The 14831-nt window shown below is 38.2% G+C and overlaps 1 protein-coding gene and 1 long non-coding RNA gene across 16 annotated transcripts in view; both read right to left on the bottom strand.

Moving 5' to 3' along the window:
- Positions 1-14831, bottom strand: part of LOC127847139 (chitin synthase chs-2-like) — a 40111-nt gene that overhangs the window by 20097 nt on the left and 5183 nt on the right. For 2 of the 11 annotated variants that reach the window (XM_052378807.1, XM_052378806.1), the window contains exons 3-11: positions 12797-13020; positions 11336-11464; positions 10487-10886; positions 7140-7268; positions 6111-6216; positions 4982-5717; positions 4420-4516; positions 3747-3913; positions 2626-2705 (exon numbers count right to left, since the gene is read on the bottom strand). In XM_052378807.1, the coding sequence (XP_052234767.1) occupies positions 2626-2705; positions 3747-3913; positions 4420-4516; positions 4982-5717; positions 6111-6216; positions 7140-7268; positions 10487-10886; positions 11336-11464; positions 12797-13020 (2068 nt within the window). The other 9 variants (XM_052378809.1, XM_052378808.1, XM_052378816.1 and 6 more) reach the window with 9 other exon arrangements.
- On the bottom strand, positions 4-2598 carry LOC127847159 (uncharacterized). 5 transcript variants are annotated; one of them, XR_008033844.1, is made up of 4 exons: positions 941-2598; positions 821-900; positions 607-780; positions 4-495 (listed from the first exon to the last, which is right to left on the bottom strand). It is a non-coding gene; the product is annotated as an uncharacterized LOC127847159 (long non-coding RNA). The 5 variants fall into 5 exon arrangements; XR_008033846.1 differs by having other exon boundaries at positions 6-495; positions 821-1100; positions 1141-2598; XR_008033847.1 differs by having other exon boundaries at positions 607-860.

Genomic DNA, 14831 nt, shown 5'->3' on the forward strand with positions numbered 1-14831 from the left:
GTGGAAAATGTAAGCTACAAACATTGGAAATACGACAGTAGACAATGTGAGCTACACACATTCGACATAAAACAGTAGACCATGTGAGCTACAAACATTCGACATAAGACAGTAGACCATGTGAGCTACAAACATTGGAAATACGACAGTAGACCATGTGAGCTACATACATTCGACATAAGACAGTTGACCATGTGAGCTACAAACATTCGACATAAAACAGTAGACCATGTGAGCTACAAACATTCGACTTAAGACAGAAGACCATGTGAGCTACAAACATTGGAAATACGACAGTAGACCTTGTGAGCTACAAACATTCGACATAAAACAGTAGACCATGTGAGCTACAAACATTCGACTTAAGACAGAAGACCATGTGAGCTACAAACATTGGAAATACGACAGTAGACCTTGTGAGCTACAAACATTCGACATAAGACAGTAGACCTTGTGAGCTACAAACATTGGAAATACGACAGTAGACCACGTGAGCTACAAACATTGGAAATACGACAGTAGACCATATGAGCTACAAACATTGGAAATACGACAGTAGACCATGTGAGCTACACACATTCGACATAAGACAGTAGACCATGTGACCTACAAACATTCGACATAAGACAGTAGACCATGTGAGCTACAAACATTGGAAATACGACAGTAGACCATGTGAGCTACAAACATTCGACATAATACAGTAGACCATGTGAGCTACACACATTGGGAATACACAAGTACGACAGTAGACCATTTCAATCAGCTCTCGTAAGGAACCTACGGCAGTAAACCATTTCAATCAGCTCTCGTAAGGAACCTACGGCAGTAGACCATTTCAATCAGCTCTCGTAAGGAACCTACGGCAGTAGACCATTTCAATCAGCTCTCGTAAGGAACCTACGACAGTAGACCATTTCAATCAGCTCTCGTTAGGAACCTATGACAGTAGACCATTTCAATCAGCTCTCGTAAGGAACCTACGACAGTAGACCATTTCAATCAGCTCTCGTAAGGAACCTACGACAGTAGACCATTTCAATCAGCTCTCGTAAGGAACCTACGACAGTAGACCATTTCAATCAGCTCTCGTAAGGAACCTACGGCAGTACACCATTTCAATCAGCTCTCGTAAGGAACCTACGACAGTAGACCATTTCAATCAGCTCTCGTAAGGAACCTACGAAAGTAGACCATTTCAATCAGCTCTCGTTAGGAACCTACGACAGGTAAGCCAGTAACGATTATCGGAACTTAACATTTTGCGGGTCTAAACTTCGATGCAACATGCTTTAAGAATCGTGACTGACATACGACGGTTTATTGTAACGCTTTTCAGATTTAAAAAAGCAATAGTGATAAGGTCTGCATCTTTAATCAGACGTATTATTTCCGATCAAGTCCCATAACAACACCCACAGTGCATAAACCATTTTCTATAGATATTTACGTACTTTCCGATCAGGTCCCATGTCAACACTCACAGTGCAGACAACATTTTCTATAGCTATTTACGTACCTTTCAATCAGGTCCCATGTCAACACTCACAGTGTATACAACATTTTGTATAGCTATTTACGTACCTTCCGATCAGGTCCCATGTCAACACTCACAATGCATACAACATTTTCTATAACTATCTACGTACCTTCCGATCAGGTACCATGTCAACACTCACATTACATACAGCATTTTCTATGGCTATTAACGTACCTTCCGATCAGGTCCCACGTCAACACTCACAATGCATACAACATTTTCTAAAGCTATTTACGTACCTTCCGATCAGGTCCCATGTCAACACTCACAGTGTATACAGCATTTTCTATAACTAACTACGTACCTTCCGATCAGGTCCCATGTCAACACTCACAATGCATACAGCATTTTCTATAACTATCTACGTACCTTCCGATCAGGTCCCACGTCAACACTCACAATGCATACAACATTTTTTAAAGCTATTTACGTACCTTCCGATCAGGTCCCATGTCAACACTCACAGTGTAAACAACATTTTCTAAAGCTATTTACGTACTTTCCGATCAGGTCCCATGTCAACACTCACAGTGTATACAACATTTTCAATAGCTATTTACGTACTTTCCGAGCAGGTCCCATGTCAACACTCACAGTGTATACAACATTTTTCTATAGCTATTTACGTACCTTCCAATCAGGTCCCATGTCAGCACTTACAGTGCATACAACATTTTCTAAAGCTATTTACGAACCTTCCGATCAGGTCCCATGTCAACACTCACAGTGTATACAACATTTTTCTATAGCTATTTACGTACCTTCCAATCAGGTCCCATGTCAACACTCACAGTGCATACAACATCTTCTATAACTATATACGTACCTTCCGAACAGGTCCCATGTCAACACTCACAATGCATACAACATTTTCTATAGTTATTCACGTACCTTACAATCAGGTCACACGCCAACACTCACAATGCATACAACATTTTCTATAGCTATATACGTACCTTCCAAACAGGTCCCATGTCAACAATCACAATGCATACAACATTTTCTATAGCTATTTACGTACCTTCCGATCAGATCCCACGTCAACACTCCAATGCATACAACATTTTCTATAGCTATTTACCTACCTTCGAACTCATAGTAGTCCGGGTCGCGCCTTTTCAATAGTACCTGAGTATATCTTCTAGCAGACTGGTCTTCGTCCATTCTGAATCAAAATGAGCCTTGCTGTAGGAAAATGGGAATTAATTCAGTCCGACACTTTCCGCCAATAGTTGATTTTCAATATGAACAGACTTCCATTCAAACAAAAATAACTTAAAGAGGCCTTTTCACGTTTTGGTAAATTGACAAAATTAAAAAAAGTTGTTTCAGATTCGCAAATTTTCGTTTTAGTTATGATATTTGTGAGGAAATGATAATACTGAACATTAACCATGCTCTAAAATATCCATTATATGCATCTTTTGACGATTTGAACACCTGAAAATTATAAAGCGTTGCAACGCGAAACGATTGAATAATTTAAAAAGTTCTGTTGTTGTCGTCATATTTTGTGAAACTACGAGGATTGCTTATAGAAAGTAAAAAATACATGCCCTCATGTCATGAGCACGGATGGCCTAGTGGTCTAAGTTGCAGACTTTTTACTTCAGGACTCCAGGGGTCAGTGGTTCGAGCCCAGTTGTGGGTTACTTTTTTTCTTTTTTTTAATTGTATTTTTGTTCTTTTACTTGAGATTTTTAGGTCCAATGTTTAAATTTATCAATATAAAGCATTCAATGACAAACTTCAGTACATGCTAAAATCTGTGAAAAGGCCCCTTTTAAAGTGGAGAGTGTCGTCCCTGATAAGCCTGTGCAAATTAATCAGGCTAATCTGGGACGACACTTTACGCACATGTATTGAGCCTCGTTTTACCAGAGCGGGGCTCAAATACAAATGATTGGTGCAGCGGAATGGTCAAATTCTAAGCATGACCTCGTTAGAAAGAAACACCTATATGATATTTAATGGTCATTTAGATAGCCCCCTTTTTAAGAAGCATGACCAAAGTGTCATATAACGTAAAGATTATTTTAACGAAATTGATTTTCTCAGAAAATACAGAATGCCAATAGATGAAGTAGTTTTATGAGCTCTCATCGCGCCCAGTTGGTAAGCCAATAGTTGGTCTGGCAGAGCGTGCACATGTTGGAAAGAATGCATATACGCTTTGCCGTTGACAAAAGCAGCATACCACAATTACCTAAAGATGGACTTCAGGAGCTGCACCATCTCGTTCTCGTTCTCGTGCCACATGGTGGCGCACATGTAGATCAGTGGCGTCTCCTGCGTGCGCAGCTGCGCATCCAGACCCTTCACGTCCTCCTCGAGCTCCAGGTCGTCAAGCTTCATGTTAAGGAGTTTGTCTTTCTGTAATAACAAGATGCGGCACAGGTCGTATTTAACCCTTTTAATTAAAGACCTTTCTTACAAAATTAAAGTTTTAAAGGCTGCATTTCCAACCCTAAAATACTGATGAGAAGCAAACAGCATAAAACCTGAACAGCATGCTAGCTAATAGAGGATTTTTGTTGGTTTCCGTAGATTATCGATTTTAATTCACGAGTGATCGGATAAATTTACATTTTTATGAGTGAAAATATTAATAACTATTATCACGATTGAATAAAAATCGATAACATACCTAAAGCCATTTTTTTCATTTTATGCTTTTTCACCGTTTATTTACGTTAAACTGAAAAATTTCGCTGGAATAATGATTTCATAGCGTCAAAAAAGCAACGTTATTTCACAGTTAAAGAGCCAAAATAATTAATTTTTTCACTGTTAGAACCAGTTAACTATCGCTTTAAAATAACTGACATTTCCCTATAGCTCATATAAAAGCATTTAATAATATAAAACATAATGTGTACCGTGAAATAAGCTCGTTTCAGCTTTTCAACTCTTCGTCTGTTCATTAACATGGACTGGTCCAAGAATATCCCGCAGTATAGTGGTTGAACAAACAATCTAAAAATACAATCGGACAGTTTAACAGACCCACATAGCATGTATCATCTACATAGAGAAACATAAAACTTTTTGTTATAGGTATTGTTTAGTTTATAAACAAATGTGATACATTTAAAGAAAAAAATCTTGGTTCAGAATATATCCAGAAAAACAGTGCACTTGTTTGCATGAAGTCCAATGGCAAACACGTCTCATTGGTCAGCAAACAACATGAGGTCGCGGTGGTGTAATTGATAAGGTGTCTGCCTAGCGACCGGGTGGTCACGGGTTCGATCCCCACGGTGGGGGCGTTCTTTAGATTTCCCCCAAATACACCAAGTACTGGTTCAAGGCCCAGGAAACGGACCAGAGAGCGTTTCAATAAGCCTGAGGCTTTCGATGCAATCGAGGTAAAATAAATAGGTTTAAACTAAAAAACATATCTGCGATGAAAGACTATACGAATACGCATTCGTGACATACTTATCAGTTGTTTGCAGTCGCTCTTTGCCCGGTATCCAGACGTGGTTTGTGACCATAACCAGAGATACAAATGCAACAGCGTACACCACAAGCAAGGTCCACTGTGTGCCTATAAGGCTTTGAAAGAAATCACCGGCTCCAAAGTTATGAACCCATTGCGGAAAAGGCAACACGCAGAGTTTCGGGTCAGCGTTTGATGTTAAAACCCCACCGTACATCCCTAGTATCAATCCGATTGCCGCTGGAGTGGACAACACTAGTGGGAGAGAGTATCCAATCACCTGGGCCATAATCTTGCACGCGATCTTGCCAACTTTGAAGGTAACTATTCCTCCAATGGCACCAACGGTGGCCGTCACTAGAGGCAGGTAGGCGTAGCAATTGCCGAACGACTTTGCGGAGACGAGTTCTACGTGGCCGATGGTCGAGTGGAGACTCGCAGACGCCGCCTTGTAGTACAAAGCCTTCAAACAAGCGTTCCCGTCGTTGCAGCTGATACCGTAAATAGCCGTCGGGACGAGAATAGTGAGTATCATTTTCCAGATGCTTCCGTAGAGCATGAGCTTTGTTCGGTACTTGCGCATCTGTCTCGCCATCCAGGCGACGCCGATGGAATTCTTGTCGCCCTCCTTGACGAAGTTCTCCCACCAGTATACACTGGTCAATATGGGGCCGGCTATGAGCAGAATCTTGTAGGCGACTGTCTCCATCTTACTAACGTGGTAGAATAATACGCCTACAGGAAGAATAGAAAAAGCATGTAATACATTACCTGTGTAAATGAAAACTTAGTGAAATAGTTTACTTATATGTAATTCGTATATTAATTAGACTTATATTAGACTTGTATTAGTATTCTTAATATCTATAATAGACATAAAGATAGCTTTTTCTGTTCACAAATCTAGGTACGAGGAATATACCAAAGTTTTGAAATATTCCAAGTAATTACCCTAGACAAAACGTATGTTGTTTTTTCTTAATTATCATACTGCAAAAATGCATAGTTAATGCATTATTATGATTAACAATTAAACTAATTTATATTTATGACGGCAAGTTATGCCAATTACTGTCCAACATAAATAAGCATGAATGTAAGGGTAGTGTAATGTCATTCAGTACGCACCAATGGCCGCTAGCTGGCCCACTGCACCCACGATGCTTACGACGGTGACGACACACGTCATGGCGAAGGAACGTTTCTCCTCCTCCTTTGGTCTGGGATACCGCACCTACAACACGCCCGATCATTTGAGCCTCGTCCTCGGAAAACTGGACTCACTGCATGTGCATAAAGTGTCGTCTCAGATTAGCCTATGCAGTCCGCACGAGCTAATAAGGGACGACACTTTCCGCATTTAAAGATTTTTTCGTTTAAAGGATGTCTCTTTTAAACGAAAGTTAAGCTTTTGTAGAAAATGTGCGTCATCCACAAATAATTCATTCATAAAGTCATTAAGTAATTATGTGGTAAGTTTTTACGAATAAGCAGGAATACGGTGCACATAGCATAGTTAATATTTAGTACCCTAAGCATATGAAATAACAGATAAAACGGCGACAGCGTCGTGTTTAGCCTTCAAACATACCTTCAAACACGCCGGTATAACCCCGATGCAGAGAGCAATCATCAGACCAGAGATGGGGTCCAAGTACATACCTTCAAACACGCCGGTATAACCTCGATACAGAGAGCAATCATCAGTCCAGAGATGGGGTCCAGGTACATACCTTCAAACAAGCCGGTATAACCTCGATACAGAGAGCAATCATCAGTCCAGACATGGGGTTCAGGTACATACCTTCAAACACGCCGGTATAACCTCGATGCAGAGAGCATCACCAGTCCAGAGATGGGGTCCAGGTACATACCTTCAAACACGCCGGTATAACCCGATACAGAGAGCAATCATCAGTCCAGAGATGGGGTCCAGGTACATACCTTCAAACACGCCGGTATAACCCCGATACAGAGGGCAATCATCAGTCCAGAGATGGGGTCCAGGTCGTTACCTTCAAACACGCCGGTAAAACCACGATACATAGAGCAACCACCAGTCCAAAGATGGGGTCCAGGTACATACCTTCAAACACGCCGGTATAACCTCGATACAGAGGGCAATCATCAGTCCAGAGATGGAGTCCAGATACATACCTTCAAACACGCAGGTATAACCCCGATACAGAGGGCAATCATCAGACTAGAGATGGGGTCCAGGTTGGGGATGATGATGAACATCATGATGTTGAGACCTATGGAGTGCAGGGTCTCCACCAGCAATACCTGCAGGGATAGCATGAATCAATTAACCCTTTGCATGCTGGGAAATTTGTCGTCTGCAAAAATGTCGTCTGCTGAATTTGTAAAATTAGCAGTTTCTTCGATTTTTTTTTCAAAGAATACTATCAGAATAGCAAACAGGTTGGAGCCTGATGAGACGCCACGTTCTGTGGCGTCTCATCTGAATCCAAACTGTTTGCAAAGGCCCTCAAAATTTGGTTCCAGCACTGAAAGAGTTAACGTTCATCAAATCACACGCATACATATGGGCATCTTTCTGGAAAAAAGGTGCTCAATGCATGTGATTAAAATGTCGTCATAGATTCGCCTGTGCAGTCAGCGGAGGCTATTTAGTGACTATACTGTCCGCGTGAATGGTATTTTCTTTTTACGAAAGTCTCTAGGTTATACGAAAAGTGTCGTCCCCGATTAGCCTTATCGACCGCACAGTCTAATTTGGGATGACACTTGACGCATATGTATTAAGGTAGCGCACCTCTAATGGGCACATATCCAAACATAATCTAATTAATTATTTTCTTAATCAGCATCATTTCACTGAACTACATGCAAATTTGTAGGTAGGCTTTCCATGCTTTTAAAAAAAAATATACCGATTTTTTTAAAACCACCCCCACGCTCGGCTTTTGTCCAGTTTATTTTCACCCCTGTGGTATATAAAAGTTCCATAATTCATTCAAATTTCCAAATATGGGCATGCAGTTGGTGTGTACAGATGCTGTAATGGTGTTTAAAGTTTAAACAAGATGAAATAAGTATTCTTTTACAGATATTTATTTTTTACAATTTTTTATCTATTGAAGAGCGCCATGAAATGTAAGTGATTTCAGCCAAGTAAAAATTGGGTCGGTTAAAAACAAAGTGTCATAAAATTCAAAATAGTATCATTTAAGTCATATTTTAAACTTAGTTTTTATAGAAACACTATATACAACAAAAATACCAAGAACTAGACAGATTTACCGTTTACTTTTTGAAATAAAAATAAAAATGCAACATGCATGGTTCGTATTTTCAACAGTAAATCACCCAATTTCGCCATAACGTTGTTTTAATTTTAATAATTGAAGAATGTGCATAAAAATTGCACCATATTTAACAATAAATATAGCTTATATGCCAAATTAAATCAAATTACGTAAGAAAATAAATAAAACGCGTCGCAAAAAAGTATACGTCGTCGGCAGGATTCGAACCTGCGCGGGAATATCCCAAAAGATTTCTAGTCTATCGCCTTAACCACTAGGCTACGGCACCTAATAGTAGGCTCTTCAACCTTCGAAGAAATCGCGGGAAATCATTAGAGGTGCGCTACCTTAAGTCCAGTTTTAGTGTTCAAATAAAGCTGAACATAAACAAAGAATTTACAAGGGACTCGAAGATACTTTAAAACATGCGTTACGCTAAAATGTTTTTAAAAATAACTTATGTTAACACATGACAAGCACGGTTACACGTACGATGGCGACAATGCGATAGTCATATCGCCATCGTACTATCGCGTTATCGTACTGTCGTCCTCGTATTATCGCATTGTCGCCATCGCACTATCGCACTGTCGCCATCGTAGTGTCGCATTGTCGTGATTGTACTGTCGCATTGTCGTCTATCGTCTTTCGGTACACATGGGCACATCGTATTTTTTCCTAGATGGAGCCGGTTTTAAAAATACTTTACAATTTTGCTTACCTTACATCAGTACCCATTCTATAACTTAATAAGAATTAGATTTCATTATAACTGTAACCTCTTTCAAAGTACATCTTTATAAAGTCATATATTTTGTTTCTGCAATAAGAATAATGTGTGTACCTGAAGGCGATAGTCGACTATGCGATAGTACGATGGCGACAATGCGATAGTGCGATAAAACGATGACGACATTGCGATAAAACGATGGCGACAGTGCGATAACACGATGGCGACAATGCGGAAATGCGACAGTACGATGCCGACAATGCGACAGTGCGACACTACGATGGCGACATTGCGAAAGTATGATGGCGTTAATGCGATAATAAGATGACAAACGCATTGTCACCATCGTACTATCGCGTTGTCGCATTGTTGTCATCGTACTATCGCATTGTCGCCATCGTACTATCGCGTTGTCGCAATCATACTATCGCATTGTCGCCATCGTACTATCGCATTGTCGCCATCGTACTATCGCATTGTCGCCTTCTGGATTTTAATGTGTAACCACGATGGCCCTAACGGTATTCCATAGTGAATTACAACTGATCATTTACTGTTTCAAACAGTGAAAAATAACAATGAAAGTTATCGATAATTTTCATTGTTTTACCGTACCTATGTTTGTATATGTTTGGTTTCCCTATTGTGTTCCCCAATTTTACCAAGGGTGACTACTCCGCAATGAATGTTTATAAGAACTTACGGATGATCTTCCCTTAAACATATACGCAATAACATGAATATTTTCTATGATCAAACGTGAATTTTAATCATTATACCACCGAATCAAACAAATATTCTCTACATTTCAGGAATGACGATGCAAGGGCACATTTCTTGTCAATGATCATTAACCGTTAGAAAATCGATATTGTACCGAAAAACATGTGTTAGATAGTTTATAAATTACCATCTTATGCTATATGTATTAATTAGAGAAATTTTCGGGAATTGTTGCTGCAAGACAAGTGAAAATAATAATAATAATAATAATAATAATAATAATGATAATAATAATAATAATAATCATCATCATCATCATCATCATCATCATCATCATCATCATCATCATCATCAGTTTTACCACTATACTATTGTCTTGCAATATTTGAAACCGTTAATGGCAAATGGTATTTCCATGCACCAGGAAACGCGGAATAAACAATGAAATGAAAATTTATTTACCGAATGCAATAAACCAACGTTGATATTGTCATTTGGTAAAAATGACGCACCAGCCAGTTAAACAATATTTTCAATGGTTGTAAATAACATTAAGAACTGTAATACGATTTTTATCTGCGTGTTTTCTTCGCATATTTCCTTATGTTATGGTATTCTGCAGCTTAAAATAAAGTTGACAGATAAGTTACGTATGTATATTTACCGTACCCGGGGTACATATAAGTATACTTAAGAGTACCTGGGGTACATGTAAGTAGTACCCGAGCCGACAATGACCAATCGAGCATAAGTTACAAGTAATGCCAATGGATACCTACCACAGCTATTGTGATCCAGTCTGGTGACGCCCGTCCTGACATCTGAAACAGCAGCCTCGATAGTGCTTTGACACACGTGAAGAAATACGGTGCCCCTGACATCAAAATCAGGGCCCATATCCACTGAACGTTCGTGACGCCATTCTTATATGTAAGAAACCCGTTAAAAGATTTTAAGCGATTTTCTAATGAAGTTTCATTTGTGGATGGAAAAATGTTTGCGGTTATTATGACGAGACAAAGTTTTGTCACCACTGCTGAAAACAGAGTCACAGCAAATAACAGTCCACAGACGACAATTTTGGTGACGACAAACACGCTTTCCCAGAATTCAATGTCATTGGAGGAAATGTTGTCGCTGGAGCTTTGTGTAAAACGGTCCCACTGTTTTGGAACTTTCCTGAAATTTAATAAATACATGGATTTTTTGTCAAAAGTTTTTAATTGTTGACAGAAAGTGTAGAAAATATAGTGTTGACAAGTAACTATACTGTATCGTAGTTCTTGGGACGAATTTGTATACGAACATGCACACTATTTATATAAGTAATTATGATGGTTCTGTTCCCATGGGGTTTTAATGACACAGCATAAATGACCCTTTCACCGATTTAAACATTCAATATTATGCAGTAATAATCTTGCTCAAATGGAAAGCAAATATTGTTTACAAAATAACAGACACAAAACAATATTATGCAGCTTCTGAAATATAAAACTACCACATAATACATTAATAATCAAATGACAATATTATAATTCAAAGCTTTTAGTGTGCATATAAAAACAGTTCCATTTATGATTGGTATAAAAATTCAACACAACTATGACGGGTCAAGGTGTGCTTACTTTACTGATTTTCTGGGGCTAGGGGGTGGGTGTGTTTGTTCAGCCAGTTCCGCGAACCCCACCCGGCCTGACGTCACGTTCCCATTGGGAACATCTGACTCACTATCTTCGCGCTCGGAAGGCTCGTTTCTTAAAAAAAAAGTCGAAGACAATACGTGTCTTGTTCTAAGAAAACTGGGCATAATGCATGTGCGTAAAGTGTCGTCACAGATTAGCCTGTGCAGTCCACACAGGCTAATCAGGGACGACACTTTCCGCTTAAACTAGATTTTCGGTTAAAATGGACTCTTTTAAACGAAAAATACCATTAAAGCGTAAAGTGTCGTCCCTGATTAGCTTGTGCGGACAGCACAGGCTAATCTGGGAAGACACTTTACGCACATGCATTTTGCCCAATTTTCACAGAACAAGACACATACATTCCAATAAATTTGTATTGCGCAAAAGTTCTCTGCAATGTCCAATGGCACTTCGCACAGTAATAAATGTAAGAATGTCAGACTTCATGCAATTGTCAGTCAAGTAAAGTTTGACACAAACACCGGATAAGACGTGGCACGGGTACTGGAATCAGTGAACGAAAACACAGCGGATTAATCACACCTGGGGTTATTTGAGTAAAAAATGTGCAGATTAAATGTCATAAAAAGATGATAAACAGATGATAATGTTGACAGTAAAGTAAAGTTTGAAACTATTGTTTGTAATCATTATATGCAATTTGTACTGGAATTGTGAAAGAACAAAAGCAGTCACCGACCTATAAAGCCTTGTTCTCAAATTGGTATTATAAATTGGTGATATATTGTCGGCTCATCTTAGAATCAAAACAATGTTCACAAGTACGTTTATCTGATAACATACATTGATCTGATAAAAACAAAAAAGTGTGTAAGCAAAACACGAAAGCAAATGTAAAATAGTAATGTTAAGATGGTTATATATACGCTTGATATACATGTATACAACATATACGGTGTTTTATCGCCAAAATAAATAAATCGCCTTTGCATGTTTTACGTGAAACATAGCATTTTAAAAACATATCATGAACGCAGTTGACCAAAGACATGGATTTAAACATCTGAGGACTTTTTTTTTCGAAGAAACATTACTTTTAAGCACCAAAAATGATCATTACTTTTCGCTTTCCAGTAAGTTATTTAATTCATGGGTGGTGTTTATATGTAAATTTTAACTGGAACCTAGAATTTACGACAAGTGTCGTCGCAGGTTAGCCTTTACAGTCCGCACAGGTTTATCAGGGACCACACTTTCCGCCTAAACTAGATCTTCGCTAAGAGAGACCCCGTAAAAAAAACGAAAAAAACAATAAACACGGATAGTGTAGCTAATTATTAGCCTGTGAGAACTGCACATGCTAATCTGGGACGACACTTTACGCAAATGCATTATACCCCGTGTTCAAGCACGAGACTCATAAAGTTGTGTGTAACCTACTCGTCGTACTCGCGCAAGTCCGACTCGGTGTCGCTGTAACAGACGGGTTTGCTGAGATCCCCGTTGCGTTTGACGTCGGAGCTATCATCCGAATCCCCGGGGTCGTCTCTTTCGAATGCCGGGTTAATGTGTCCGCCATGCTGACCTGACGTGGACATCCGATTTAAGAAATTGGTCGAACGTCCACTGGGACCAAAGAATTGCCTCACGGGAGTTTGTCCGGACTGAAAACAGCAGTGTTAAACTGTAAATATAGTGCATGTTTAAAAGCTCTCAATCAAAATATCAGCGTTGAACAACCTGCAATGTATATTGAATGTATCTCATATTGACAGTGAACAAACAAATACAAAATATAAGGATATTAATACAATGTGGATGTACATAAATCAAAATGAGCCGGAAACAATAATTCGTCCGTGTCAATTCATATGGTCATACATATATCAAACCGCATCGCGAAATTTAATGTTTTTGTTTAACATGCCTTTTTGGTGATATATGATATAAAAATATGATAATACACACAATTGCCAATCAAAGAGTTTTTACTTCATAGAACATAATCACATATTTACTTAAAACATTTAAGCTAGGTTAAAAACGAATAAAATAAACGTAAATCAAATCACAATTTAAAGCAAACAGCCATAAAACCGGTGTTCAAGATAAGCAGAATTTTAGTTTTACCATTAGTATTTCAAGTTTTATCATTTTGAGTACATAACATCATTTAATCGTTCATGAATGCTATTTGTTGCAACGATTGCCATTGCTCTCTTGCTCATACACATTTGAGGTGGTTAAATAAAATATGGTATTAAATGACTCTTTTTATATTATATTGAAAAACGTTTATCAATGAAAGCTTTATTATAATGGATTAACGTGTGTATTTCCGACTACGAAGTATTTTGTGACCGGAACGCGTCACGCATGAACATTTATTCCTAAAATGCTTAGTTCTTGTGTATTGTGAATGTTTTTCGACAATAACCTTATATCTATTTGTGTTATAAGTTTAATTAAAAAAAATCAAAATATAACGTGTCGCAAAAAATTTCACTGGAAAATTTGAACACGTGGCTGTTTCTTTTTAATTACTGTTTTATAACATTTTCCCTAAAAGAATAACATATATATCAATCAATGTGTTGACTACAAAATACATATATTGTTAAAGAGATATTTGATGAACGACTTTACATTAGTTCCTTCCAACATTTTATGTTTCCATCGACATAAAGTTAAATAATATGTAATCACTATTCACTACAAACAAATATATATTTACCATTATCGGGATCTTTTAGCATGTGGAATGATATAAAAAAAAAACTTTCAGCATATATTGATCACTTTAAATGCATTTTCCAAACTCCTATATTACGACCATTGCTCGTTTTCCCAATGGGAGACACACTCGTAATCTTTCGTGCTGAACGATCGTCCAATCTACTGCCGCTAAGTTATTTCGACATTTTCCGAGTTCCTTACGGACTTAACCGAATAGTTACGAGCTCGAAATGTATTAAATGTGATAAGATAACACAATGAAAATTTTAAATTTGTTACTTGACATATATTGCTATCAAGCTCGGTAACGCTTATTGATAGTGAAATAACAAGCATGTTATCCCTCCTGTCATTGATGACGCCGACATGTAAAGGCCTTTGGTAACTGCACCTTCAAAGGTGATGGGCAAAACGATAAATATATCTAAGGCATGCAGACAATTTTATTTAGTCATGATTATACGATCAAAACGACACATTTGACGGTATTATATGTTATTAATCATTGTGTATTCATTTACCTATATAACGTATAAGAAAGATATAACCCGACGTTTTAACCAATGACATTTTATACACAGATGCTAAGACGGTTAAAACGTGTACAAATGAAAATTAAATCGATAATGGTATCCGTAGGACATGCTGGCAGAGTGCGTCTAAATGCGTGTTTGAGGTAATTCTCTGTGTGTTTTTATAAACACACTCAGAACGTTTATTAATATTAAGTGAACAGTCC

Source organism: Dreissena polymorpha, chromosome 10, assembly GCF_020536995.1.
Source record: "Dreissena polymorpha isolate Duluth1 chromosome 10, UMN_Dpol_1.0, whole genome shotgun sequence".
Classification (NCBI taxonomy): Eukaryota; Metazoa; Mollusca; class Bivalvia; order Myida; family Dreissenidae; genus Dreissena; species Dreissena polymorpha.